The sequence below is a fragment of the Myotis lucifugus genome, unplaced genomic scaffold (assembly GCF_000147115.1).
Source record: "Myotis lucifugus unplaced genomic scaffold, Myoluc2.0 scaffold_3, whole genome shotgun sequence".
NCBI classification, from domain to species: domain Eukaryota; kingdom Metazoa; phylum Chordata; class Mammalia; order Chiroptera; family Vespertilionidae; genus Myotis; species Myotis lucifugus.
Genome location: NW_005871051.1, coordinates 27,033,650 through 27,047,299, shown reverse-complemented (window position 1 = coordinate 27,047,299; position 13,650 = coordinate 27,033,650). Strand labels below are relative to the sequence as shown.

The 13,650-nt window shown below is 44.8% G+C and overlaps 1 protein-coding gene and 1 pseudogene across 1 annotated transcript in view; one reads left to right on the top strand and one right to left on the bottom strand.

Moving 5' to 3' along the window:
• LOC102429750 (nucleolin-like) overlaps positions 1 to 1,848 on the top strand; it is a 14,406-nt gene extending 12,558 nt beyond the window's left edge. Inside the window, exon 8 of the mRNA XM_023759165.1 lies at positions 1,696 to 1,848. Coding sequence (XP_023614933.1) covers positions 1,696 to 1,848 — 153 coding nt within the window. The remainder of the gene's footprint in view (positions 1 to 1,695) is intronic.
• Positions 1,849 to 8,130: 6,282 nt separating this feature from the next.
• LOC102429448 lies at positions 8,131 to 8,679 on the bottom strand (annotated as a pseudogene).
• Between the last annotated feature and the right edge of the window lie 4,971 nt (positions 8,680 to 13,650).

Sequence of the window (13,650 nt, the reverse complement as noted above, 5' to 3'; positions counted from 1 at the left end):
TACTCTCTAGTATTGTCTGATCCCCTGCAACGCTGCCACTTCAACGTCTCTCACACTATCACCAACAAGCTCACCACGTATCTTGTGTGTTTCCCCTCGTAGATCTCTAGCTTGCGGGTTGTCCTCTCTAGAAATTTAATTTTAAAAAAAAACCTATCAGTAAACTCAAAACTGCTTCATAAAAAATAATTTTTTAGCCCTAACCGGTTTGGCTCAGTGGATAGAGCGTCGGTCTGCGGACTGAAGGGTCCCAGGTTCGATTCTGGTCGAGGGCATGTACCTTGGTTGCGGGCACATCCCCAGTAGGGAGTATGCAGGAGGCAGCTGATTGATGTTTCTCTCTCATCGATTTTCTAACTCTTTATCCCTCTCCCTTCCTCTCTGTAAAAAATCAATAAAATATATTTAAAAAACAATAATTTTTTAGCCCTGGCCTGGTAGCTCAGTTGGTTGGAGTGTCATCCTGATGCACCAGGGTTGCAGGGTTTGGTCTGGGTTCGGGCACATGCAGGAGTCAGCCAGTGAATGCATGGATGGGTAAAGCAACAGGTCAGTGTTTTTCTCTTTCTCTCTAAAATAAATTTTTTAAAAATATATTTTATTGATTTTTTACAGAGAGGAAGGGAGAGAGATAGAGAGTTAGAAACATCGATGAGAGAGAAACATCGATCAGCTGCCTCTTGCACATCTCCTACTGGGGATGTGCCTGCAACCAAGGTACATGCCCTTGACCGGAATCGAACCTGGAACCTTTCAGTCCGCAGGCCGACGCTCTATCCACTGAGCCAAACTGGTTTCGGCTAAAATAAATTTTTTATTTTTCAATTATAGTTGATTACAACATTATTTTAGTTTCAGGTGTACAACCCAGTGATTAGACATTTATATAACTCACAGTAATCACCCTAATAAATCTAATATCCATCTGAAACCATACGTATTTATTACAATATTATTGGCTACATTCCCTATGCTGTACTTCAAAGATTTTTAAAAAATTAATATTTAGAGAAAGGAAAGGAGAGAGAGAAAGAAACATCAATTGGTTGCCTCCCACACACGCCCAGACCAGAGATTGAACCCACCACCTTTCAGTGCACGGGATAACACTCCAACCAACTGAGCCACACCGACCAGGACCCTGTGCTATACTTTCAATCTCTGACTATTCTGTAGCTACCAATTTATACTATTTATTATTTTTTAAATTTAACCTTTAAAAAATACATATTTTATTGATTTTTTACAGAGAGGAAGGGAGAGGGATCGAGTTAGAAGCATCTATCAGCTGCCTCTTGCACACCCCCTACTGGGGATGTGCCCGCAACCAAGGTACATGCCCTTGCCCGGAATCAAACCTGGGACCCTTCAGTCTGCAGGCCAACACTCTATCCACTGATCCAAACCGATTAGGGCTTAAATTTAAACTTCTTAATCCCTTCACCTTTTTCACCCATTCCCTGAAACCCCTCTCCTCTGGCAACTGTCAAAATGTATATGAGTCTGTTTCTGTTCTGCTTGCTAATTTCATTTTCTAGATTCCACATTACTGAAATCATCTGGCATTTGTATTTCTGAATGATTTACTTCAAGGGCTGAATTTATTTGATTCTGCCAGTCAGGGTGAGTTCTCTTGGCTTCGCAGGAGCCACAGGGTTGATTTCCAGGGGTGAGATCCCCCTTTCATCCTGCCAGGTTCTGAGAAGGCCAGAGAAACCCTGCTGTCCTGGGAAGGAGCGACAGATCATGTCTGATGACAGCCTCCCAGCAGTGGTCCTGGAACCACTAAGGAGCATGAAGAAGCTCAGCTGGATCAGCCCCACTGAGCAAAGAGAAAGATGGGGGTGAGGGAGGCGGGTGAGGGGTGGGGAGGGAGGGACTGGTGCTATGAGGGCTCTGATTCTAAATACATGGCTCCTGTCCTGGCCTGGCCCACACTGCTCCCTGAAAGGCTTCCATTTCCCTTGTTCCCTTGTCCATGTGATCCCTTATTCTCCCCTACAAGTTAAATTTACCACTCCTCCTCTCTTCACCTTCTAAATAAACGCTGTTTGAGAAGAACCCTTTCACCCTCCCTTCCTGTTCGCATTTATACGCTTACCTGGGGTTGCACACCTCCAGCCTCCTCCCTTCCTGTCCTAAGGTACCTTCTTCCTGCGCTTGGCATGTCCCTGCCCTGTGCTTACCTCTCCCCTGCTCTTCAGGGCTTTCCTCTATCCTCTGTCTCCCTGTACTTTGGGGATTTTTGTTTGTACTGGCTCCTTCCACCAATATCTGAACATGCCCACGTCTCTGGCATACTCCTTTTCATTTCCTAATTAAAACCAAAATTTTAAGTTAGGAAACACATTCACATTATTCAAAATTCCGCAGGTACATATCGATAGGTCTCCTACCCCTCCCCTGGCCCTCAGTTCCCCTGGATGGAAGTAACCAGTATGACTGGTTTCTTTTATCCCTCCACTGTTGTGCATGAACAAGGAATTATGTTTACATTATTTTTCCCACCTATTTTTTTACACATAAAACAGATGATACACATTCCCCTGTACTTTGCTTTTTTTCATTTAACGCTATCTTGGAGATCATTCCATATGAATAACAAAGAGCTGCTTCCTTAGTTTTACAGCTGTAGTTATGTATACCATACAAAAAAATTTATTTCACCAGTGTCTCAAGTTAACTAGCTCCTCAGACAGATGGACCCACAGTTGTAGTGGCTCAACAGAGTAAAAGTGTATTTCTCAGTCATGCCACAGCTCAGAGCAGTGTTGAAACTGGACACAATGGTTCCAAGGCTGCCTGTCACTACTTGAGCCAAATTAAGCAGGAGACAGAGTTGAATCATTTATGAGTGTTTATTTCAATACTGCTGGCAAGAAAATAAAAAAATGAAAAAATAAATCAATATTGCTGGCAGTATGGGGAGAGCAGTTGGTCACCCTGGAAATTCTGCTCTGACCCCTCTCATCAGTTGGCTGTTTATATACGAATGAGGGAGAAGATAACTACACGTAGCTTCGAGCTGCAAGTGTAACATGGAACGGAGAGCGTAGGGCCTGCAGTCCAGCCTTCAGGAGCTCAAAGTCCGATAACAAGGTGGCTAATCTATGATGTTGTTACAAACAGCTCAGCCTGTTCCTGGGACTGGAGAGTGGTTAGCATTCCTGAGGCAAACGTCAGGGTCCGGGCACAGCGACCAAATCAAAGCACATCTTGTCCTTGATCTGTTCTCAATGTATTTCTTTTCTGAGTAATGGGCCCATCAAGACATCTTATCCTTGTTTCATCCTCTCGTTTCCCAGGGTCTATAAGAAAACTTATCTATTATTAGTAAGGTGAATAATGATTAAACTGTGTCTCTACTTTTTTAAAATATATTTTTATTGATTTCAGAGAGGGAGAGGGAGAGAGCGATAGAAACATCAATGATGAGAGAGAATCATTGACGGGCTGCCTCCTGCACACCCCCTACTGGGGATTGAGGCTGCAACCTGGGCATATGCCCTTGACTGGAATCGAACCCAGCCCCTTCAGACCGCAGGCTGATGCTCCATCCACTGTGCCAAACCAGCTATGTGCCCTTCCCTACTATCAGTGTTGCCAGTCTGGTGGCCGTCCATGTGATCATGTAGGGACCCAGGCTCCCTCCCTTATGTGCCTCTATCCTGTTCTGGGTCATTGACAATCTCCTCATCCAGAGAGTGGACAGGAAAGAACAAGTAGGATCCAATATTCAGCCCAGAATGGCCTGGACTTTTGAAGGTCCACTACTTTTGGCTAGAACTTGGTGAAATGACCACAACTCTAGTCTCAAGGGAGCCTGGGAATGTACCCAGCTCCACATCCCGGAGGAGGAACGGGTGGGATGAGTAGCTGGTGGGTCTCTGATGCCACTAGTGTCCTGTTCATGCTGCCGTGTTTTCCAAAGAATCCAAACAAGCCTTTCTCTCCATCTGCGTCCGCCTTCTAGGTCCTGTTCTTTTTCCATTTACAGCCTGCCTCTAGTCTCTCCATCTATAATCGCTTCTCCTTCAAAACACCCTTCACCCAACAGTCCAAGTGACCAAATAATAAAACAAAACAAACCCAAATTAGGTCACATTACTTCCCTGCTTAACATTCTCCAATGATTCCCTACATCATTTGTAATAAAACCCAAACTCCTCTAACAGCCCAATTAAAAATGGGCAAAGAAACAAGACTCGTAGATGCAGAGGACAGACTGAAGGTTACCAGAGAGAAAGGGGCGGGGGGTAAAGGATTGGGAGAAAAAGGTGAGATTAAGAAGTACAAATTGGTTGTTAAAAATTGTCATGGGGCTGTGAAATCAGCATAGGGCCCTTCCCTACTATCAGTGTTGCCAGTCTGGTGGCCGTCCATGTGATCATGTAGGGACACAAGCTCCCTCCCTTTTGTGCCTCTATCCTGTTCTGGATCATTGACAATCTCCTTATCCAGAGAGTGGACAGAAAAGAACAAGGAGGATCCAATGTTCAGCCCAGAATGGCCTGAATAGGGAATAGAGTCAATGATATTATAATAACTATGTATGGTGCCAGTTGGGTACTGGAAACATTGGGAGAACACTTTTTTGTAAAGTACTTGAGGCCCGGTCCACAAAATTTATAAACTGGGGCGGGGGGGGGGGGGGGGGCTCAGCCTGGCCTGCACCCTCTGGCAGTCCGGGACCCCTCACTCCTTACTGCCCTCCTGCTCGCTGCTCCACGGAGGTTGGAGAGGCTCCCACCACCGCTGCTGAACTCGCCAGCCGTGAGCCCAGCTTCTGGCTGAGGGGCGCTCCCCCTGTGGGAGTGCACTGACCACCAAGGGGCAGCTTCTGCATTGAGCATCTGCTCCCTAGTGGTCAGTGCATGTCATAGTGACCAGTTGTTGCACCCTTCATCTGCCATTCGGTCGACTGGCATATTATGCTTTTATTATATAGGATGTGATTGTCTAACTACTATGCTGTTTTCCTGAAACTAATACAAAATAATAATGAATGTAAACTATTTGAAAAAAGTAGGCCAAGGACTTCAATGGACATTTCCCAACAAAGTAGTACAAATGGCCAATAAGCATATGAAAAGATGTTCAATGTCAATGATCATTGGGGGAAATGCAAATCAAAATTTTGATGAGATACCACCTCACCTTCATAAGGATGGCAACTAAAACAACAGCAACAACAAACAGAAAATAAGTGTTGGAGAGGATGTGGAGAAATGGAACCCTGTGCACTGTTGGTGGCAACATAAAATGGTGCAGCTGCTGTGAAAAACAGTATGGTGATACCTCAAAAAGTTAAAAATGGAGCTATCAGCCTGGCCAGCGAGGCTCAGTGGTTGAGCATTGACCTATGAACCAGGAGGTCACAGTTCAATTCCTGGTCAGGGCACATGCCCGGGTTGTAGGCTCGATCCCCAGTGTGGGCGTGCAGGAGGCAGCTGATTGACATTCTCATTGATGTTTTTATCTCATTCTCTCCCTTCCTCTCTGAAGTCAATAAGAAAATATGTATATTCTTAAAAATAGAGCTATTATATGATCCAGCAATTCCACTTCTGGGTATATATTCAAAAGAATTGAAAGCAGAGTCTCAAAGAGCATACTCATGTTAGCAATAGCTAAATGTGTCTATCAATGGATGCATGGATAAGCAAAATGTGATATCTCCATACAATGAAATATTATTCAGCCTTAACACTGATTTTATTTTCTTTTTATTTTATATTCAGTCTTTAAAAGGAAGAAAATTCTGACACATTCTACAACATGGATGAACCTTGAGAACATTATGCTAAGTGAAATAAGCCAGTCACGTACAGTGTGATTCCACTTATATGAGATATATAGAGTGGTCAAAATCATAGAGACAGGAAGTAGAATGGTGGTTGCCAGGTCTGTGGGGAGCGGGGAGGGGAGTTGTTATTTAATGGGTATAGAGTTTTAGCTTTACAAGATAAAAAAAAGTTCTGGTCCTAGTTGGTTTGGCTCAGTGGATAGAGCCTCAGCCTGCAGACTGAAGGGTCCTGGGTTCAATTCCGGTCAAAGGCACATGCCCGGGTTGCGGGCTCGATCCCCAGTGGGAAGCGTGCAGGAGGCAGCTGATCAATGATACTCTCTCATCATTGATGTTTCTATCTCTCTCTCCCTCTCCCTTCCTCTGAAATCAATAAAAATATATATTAAATAAATAAATAAATAAGTTAAAAAGATTAAAAAACAAAACAAAACAGTTCTGGACAGCCCTGGCTGGGTTGCTCAGTTGGTTAGAGCATCATCCCAATTCACCAAGGTTGCAGGTTCAATCCCTGATCAGAGCACATACAAGAATCAATCAAGGAATGCATAAATAAGTGAAACAACAAATCTCTCTTTCCAATTCCTCTCTCTCTAAAATCAACCAATCAAATTTTAAAAAGTTCTGGACATTTTGATAGACAATTGGATAAAGATGTGTTCCATATATATAATGGAATACTACTCAGCCATAAGAAAAGATGAAATACTGCCATTCGTGACAACATGGATGGTTCTTAAGAGTATAGCATGCTAAGCGAAATTAAGTCCAAAAAAAGTGAAGAACCATGATTTCATATGCGGAATATAAAACTGAAAGCACAAATGAACAAATGAGACAAACAAAAACTTATAGGTACAGACAATAATATGGTGATTACCAGAGGGAAAGGGTTGTGGAGGTAGTAAAGGGTAAAGGGGGTCAAATATATGGTGATGGAAGATGGCTTGACCTTGGGTAGTGGGTACACAATGATGTATTATAGAATTGTACACTTGAAACCTATGTAATTTTATTAACCAATGTCACCCCAATAAATTTAAATATTTTTTTCCAAATATATTTTTATTGATTTCAGAGATGCAGGGTGAGTGAGAGAGAGAAACATCTATGAAGAGAGAGAATCATTGATCGACTGCCTCCTGCAGGCCCCACGCTGGGGATCGAGCCCACAACCTGTGCCCTGACCGGGAATGAACCGTGACTTGACCTCCTGGTTCATAGGTCGATGCTCAACCACTGAGCCATGCCGGCTGAGCTAAATAATTTTTATTTATTTATTTTATTTTAATTTATTTGGGGGTGGGCTAAGTAATTTTTAAAAAGTTCTGGAGATGGATGACAGTGATAGCTGTGTAATATTACAAATGTATTTCATACCATTGAACTGTACATTTAAAAACAATTAAATATGGCAAATTTTATGTATATTTTACCACAATAAAAATTTTTTGGAAAAAAGACAAAACTTGCCCTAGCTGGTTTGGCTCAGTGAATAGAGCGTCAGAATGCGGACTGAAAGGGCACATGCCCAGGTTGCAGGCTTAATCCCCAGTGGTGGGTGTGTAGGAGGCAGCCGATCAGTGATTCTCTCATCATTGATGTTTCTATCTCTCCCTCTCCCTTCCTCTCTGAAATCAATAAAAATATATATTTTAAAAAAAGATGAAACTAAATTCACCTACCATGGGACTACAAAGCCCTATGTAATAGGGGCTCTCCTGTCTCCTCGATCTCTTTTCCATTTTGCTCCTCACTGCATGCCCAATACTTGTCTTCTTTCTGTGCTTTGAGTCCTTTAATGTAGCTGTTTCCACTGCCTGGAATACTCCTTTCCAGATCTGACCACTCAGGTCCAAGCTTAAATGTTGCCACCTCAGAAAAGTCTGTCTTAACCCATCTTCCCCAAACCCCCAATCAACCCCTATCACTCTTTGTTTCCACTTATGTGATAATCTTACCCCCAAATGTTGTATCCTTCTTGGTGCATCATATCAGGAGGCATGTCATGTCCATCTGCCTCATTCCTGGGGATGTTAACTTTGATCACTTGGTTAAGATGATTTTCATCCGGTTTCTTCACTATAAAATTAGTCATTTATCAGTATCTTATGGGGAGATACTTTGAGACTCTCTATCCTGTTTCTTATAATTTTCCTCACTGATCTAATTGTAGCAACTATTGCTGATTCTTGCCTTAAACCCTTATTCCTGGGTATTTGCCAAACAGTAAATTTATTGGACTTCTACCATAAATAAGGCCTTTCCTTCAGGGAGAGACTCTGGCAAAGGCCAGACACCAGAGGAATAGGGGGCGGGGGGGCTTAAAGGCCTCTGGGCTCCAAAGGCTCCTCGCCGTGCTTGAGGGTCAGCCTTTTGAAGAGATACTTGCCCAGCTCGGCCTGAGAGCCGGCAGCCTGCAGAGGTGAGTCAAGAGGTCGCCCATCTTCTTGATGAGTTTCACCTGCTCATCCAGGAAGTGGTTCTCCAGGAAGTCACAGAGATGAAGGTCTGTGCCAGTAGAACCCAGGGCATGCTGCTCAAAAAGGGCCTGGTTCAGGTTCCTCTTTAAGGCCATGGTCGCTTCCGTGGCATCCTGAATTTTGCCCGACTCACCTTGGGAGGCTTCAGCACATTCTGGAAGAGAATGAGGCCACTGCACTGGTTTTGCATCTTTAAGAGATGCTCAGTGCCCTTGCACTTCTCCACCAGCTCCCGGAAGAAGTGGCCAGGCCCTCGAGAGCCACGTTGTCGCTGTTGAAATAGAAGCCCAGAGAGAGGTAGGTGTAGGAGGCCCACAGATACAGGTTGGCCCGGCGGTTGATGGCAGCCTCCACCCCCATGGAATAATTCTGACAAATTTGAGAGCCCATGCTGACCCCTGACCAGGGCACAGCACCAGCAGCCTGCTGGCCACACCCCCAAGCTACATATAGGGTCCCATCTTCCCCCTGTAGGGTTCCCATCCTCTCCAGCTTCTCAGCTGAAGGTAAGCTGACGGAGACAAGCATGATCAGGAGCCCTGGGAGACTGAGCAAAGGCCCAACAAAGGGAAGAAGGTTCCAGCACATTTGTGGGAAATAGCAGTAATGGGGCTCCTGAGTCAGGACCAGCACTGCCACCTGCACCATAATTTGGGGGACTAGTGCAAAATTAAAATGCAGGGCTCCTGTGCAACACTGTTATGGTTTCACACATAAGAAACCGTATGGTTTAGCCAGAATCGGTTTGGCTCAGTGGATAGAGCGTGGGCCTGCAGACTCAAGGGTCCCGGGTTCGATTCCGGTCAAGGGCATGTACCTTGGTTGCAGGCACGTCCCCAGTGGGGGGGCCTGCAGGAGGCAGCTGATCAATGTTTCTCTCTCATTGATGTTTCTGGCTCTCTATCCCTCTCCCTTCCTCTCTGAAAAATCAATAAAATATATTTTAAAAAAAAGAAAGAAAGAAACCGTATGGTTTAAATCAATCCCAGGGCCCTTCCAAGTGTGAGTCACACGCCCACGAAGCCACGCCTGCGGCACCTTAGAGTTCAGGTTCTGAAGAAAGCACTGCGCTGAGCCTGGAGAGGCCCAGCAGCCTTCACCCAGCGCAGGCCCTGGGGCTGCACCGGAACTAGGAATCGCCTCAGCGCTGCCACCTGCTGGCCAACCAGGGCCACTGCACTTCTCTTCAGCAAGAAGGACCCTGAGCAAGCAGTAAAGCTGGCATAGTGATAGTGATCGCCAGGTCGTCCAGCCTTTCCTTTCACTGAAGGGAAATCAGCACCCCCACCCCCACCCCCTCCTTCCCAGAACAGGGTATTCTGTCTGAAATCATCTCAGTGATGATGGCAGCACTTACTTGTCTGTTCTTTACAATCCCTCAAAGTAAAGATGATACCCCCATATAGATGAGAGAATGAAATTAAGAATTTGAGCTTTCTGACCCAGTGAGACTTGACCTATGAACCAGGAGATCACAGCTGGATTCCCAGCCAGGGCACATGCCTGGGTTGCGGCTCAATCCCCAGTAGGGGGCGTGCAAGAGATAGCTGACCAATGATTCTCTCTTGTCATTGTTTCTCTCTCTCCCTCTTCCTCTCTGAAATCAATAAAACTATATATTTTTTAAAAGAATTTGAGATTTCTTTTTTATTTTTATTGATTTCAGAGAAGAAGGGAGAGGAAGAGAGAGATAGAAACATCAATGATGAGAGCGAACATTGATCAGCTGCCTCCTGCACGCCCCCTCCTGGGGATCCAGCCGCAATCCAGGCATGTGCTCTTGACCAGAATCAAACCTGGGACCCTTCAGTCTGCAGGCCAGTGCTCTATCCACTGAGCCAAACCAGCTGGGGCTGAGCTTTCTTTTTAAAACATTTTTATTGATTAAAAAAAATTTATTTATTTATTTATTTATTTATTTATTTATTTATTTATGAGAGAGAGAGAGAGAGAGAGAGAGAAAGGGACAGGGATAGACAGAAACATTGACGAGAGCATAATCGATCAGCTTCCTTCTGCACTATTGGTGATCGAGCCCAAAATCTGGAATGGAACCAGTGACCTCTTGCTTCCTGGGTAGATGCTCAAACGCTGAGCCACACTGGTGGGTTGAGAATTTGAGCGTTTTGGCTATTGTGGTTATCTCCCATGACCCTTCTCTGCTGTCTAGCCACTCCCCTGATTTTTCTTGGATACCCACTATCCCAAGTGCCAACCCACCTGAGCCTGGGGGCAGGTGGTGGCTCAGGCCCACCATTATCAGCACAGTCCCATTACCTGGCTTCAGGGTCGGCCTATAACCCAAGGGCAGTGGAGTAGACTTTCTTTTTAGCTGGGTAGCTGGGAAGGATATTTCTAGCTCCCTCCCGACTCTAGGATTTATAGACATGAGGTTTATTGCTTGAACCACAACAAGATGCATTTTGCCACAATGATGAAAGCTGGTTTGAGCATGAAGCTGACATGGAGAAGTGGGGGAAGAAAGACACAAAACAGAGTCCAGGATGATATCTTTGAGCTGCTGGATCAAGCCAGGCCTGAGGTGCTGAGTCAGGGTGCCAGCACTTTGCAGTACTGGGAGCCAGTGAATCCCCTTGAGTATGAAAACAGTTTTGAGCAGCTGCAATGAAAGGTGTCTCATGCATGTCTTTTAAACCTCTATCTGCGTCTCTAGCTCCCTCTGCTGTGGATCGTCTTCCTTGACCTGGATCCAGAGTCTTCAAGTCCCTCTGTCTCCCTTGAGTCCTCAACAGGGCACCAGCCCTCTCTCTAGGGCAGTGGTTCTCAACCTTTCTAATGCCACGACCCTTTAATACAGTTCCTCATGTTGTGGTGACCCCCAATTTCATTGTTACAAATTGAACATAATTAAAGCATAGTGATTAATCACAAAAACAATATGTAATTATATATGTGTTCTCCAATGGTCTTAGGCGACCCCTCTGAAAGGGTCGTTCGACCCCCAAAGGGGTCTCGACCACAGGTTGAGAACCACTGCTCTAGGGCCTTTGTACAGCTGTTGTGCCTGCCCAGGACACTCTCCCCTCCCCTTATGGTCTCTATCTAAATGACATCTCCTTGATAAGGCTCTTCCTGACTCCAGGTCACTCCAGAAGCATCTGCTGAGCTCCTGCTCCTGCTCCTGCTCTCCTGCGGGCGAGGCCCAGCTCCCCATGGGGAGCTCTGGAGCTGCTGCTGATCTCATGGGAGGCAACAGGCATCAAATGGCCACACTCGTGACCTCAGATGAGAGAAACGAGACCTGGACTTGGAAGTGAGAGTGTACCTGGGTGAATCTGGAGATTTCAAAGAAAGCCATGAGGCTGGAAAGCAGAGGGGGTAGTTGGGACTAGATCTCACTGTCTTGGAGTGTGGAGATGCTGAGGGGGGCTGGGATTCTGGATGTATTGTGAAGGTCGTCAATTGGCCTTCCAAATTTGCCAAGCTACCTCTGATTCAGCTTCCACTGCAGGTCTCCAAATAATGGTCATGGTTCATGTATTTCTCCTTGAACTTCATATATTTTTATATAAAATTTGTTGTGATATCATTTATATGCCATAATAGTCACCTTTTTATTTTTTAATCCTTACCTGAGGATATTTTTCCACTGATTTTTTACAAAGAGTGAAAGAGAGAGGGATAGAGAGAGAGAAACATCAATGTGAGAGAAACACATCGATTGGTTGCCCTCTGCACAAACCCCCAACCAGGGCCTGGGCCAGGGAGGAGCCTGCAACTAAGGTACCTGCCCTTGATGGGAATCAAAACCGGAACCCTTTAGTCTGCAGACCAAAGCTCTACCCACTGAGCCAAACTGGCTAGGGCTATTTATTTATTTATTTATTTTATTTTTAGTCACCCTTTTAAAGTGTCAATGTAAAAACGTCTGAGCCTGTGGAGAAGTTTTATGAGTTTATTTGAGCCAAACGGACGACATGCTGGGGAGGCTCCAGAAAATAACAGTTTAGCAGCTTTTTGTATGCACTTGAAATTAAGGAGGGAAAATAAGGGAGATCACATGGAGGTGAGAAAGCAAGGCAGGGATTGGATTATAGGATAGTTAATTATGTAATAATTATGTGCTCTTGAGGGTGGTTATTTAAAAAATGTGTTAACCTAGGTGCACAGAAACAATGGACAGGGCTTGTTTAAGGCCAAGATAAACCTTTTACTAAAAAGTTGTGGGCCTGCCCTGGCCAGTGTGGCTCAGTTGGTTAAGTGTGGTGCCATCCACCCTGAGGTCCCTGGTTCAATTCCTGGTCAGGGCACATGCCTGGGTTGCAGGCTGGATCCCCAGTAGGGGGCATGCAGGAAGCAGCCTATCAATGATTTTCTCTCATCATTGAAGTTTCTATCTCTCCCTCTCCCTTCTCTCTCTCTAAAAATCAATAAAAAACAAAGTTATAGATATGGGCTGTAACTACTCACCATGAGCTGCCCAGTTAGGAGTTTATGATCAGACCATCCTGTGAGGTTACTTTCAACAGAACCCTTTTTTCATCCACAAAAGTGTACAATTTAGCCTGACCGATGGTCAGTGGTTGAGCATCAACCTATGAACCAGGAGGTCATGGTTCAATTCCCAGTCAATTATATATTTATATATTTTTTATTGATTTCAGAGAGAGAAAATCAATGATGACAGAGAATCATTGATCAGCTGCCTCCTGCAGGCCCCCTACTGGGGATCGAGCTCGAAACCTGGGCATGTGTCCTTGACTGGAATCAAACCCAGGACCCTTCAGTCCGAAGGCCAATGCTCTATCTCAGCGGTTCTCAACCTGTGGGTCGCGACCCCTTTGGGGGTCGAACGACCCTTTCACAGGGGTCGCCTAAGACCATTGGAGAACACATATATAATTACATATTGTTTTTGCGATAAATCACTATGCTTTAATTATGTTCAATTTGTAATAATGAAATTGGGGGTCACCACAACATGAGGAACTGTATTAAAGGGTCGTGGCATTAGGAAGGTTGAGAACCACTGCTCTATCTGCTGAACCAAACCAGCTAGGGCATGTACACATTTTTATATGGACATATGATTTCATTTCTCTTGGATATATACATAGGAGTGGATTTGCGGGATTATATGGTAACTCTGTTTAAGCATTTAAGGAGCTGCCAGACTATTTTCCAAAGAAGCTGCACTTTTTTACATTTCTACTAGCACAGTATAGGGTTCCGATTTCTCCACATCCCCACCAACACTTCTTTTGTTTGTTTGTTTGTTTTTGTTAATCCTCACCCAAGGATATTTTCCCATTGATTTTTAAAGAGAGTGGAAGGGAGGGGGAGAGACAGAGAGGGAGAAACATGGATGGGAGAGACACGTGGATTGGTTGTCTCCTGCAC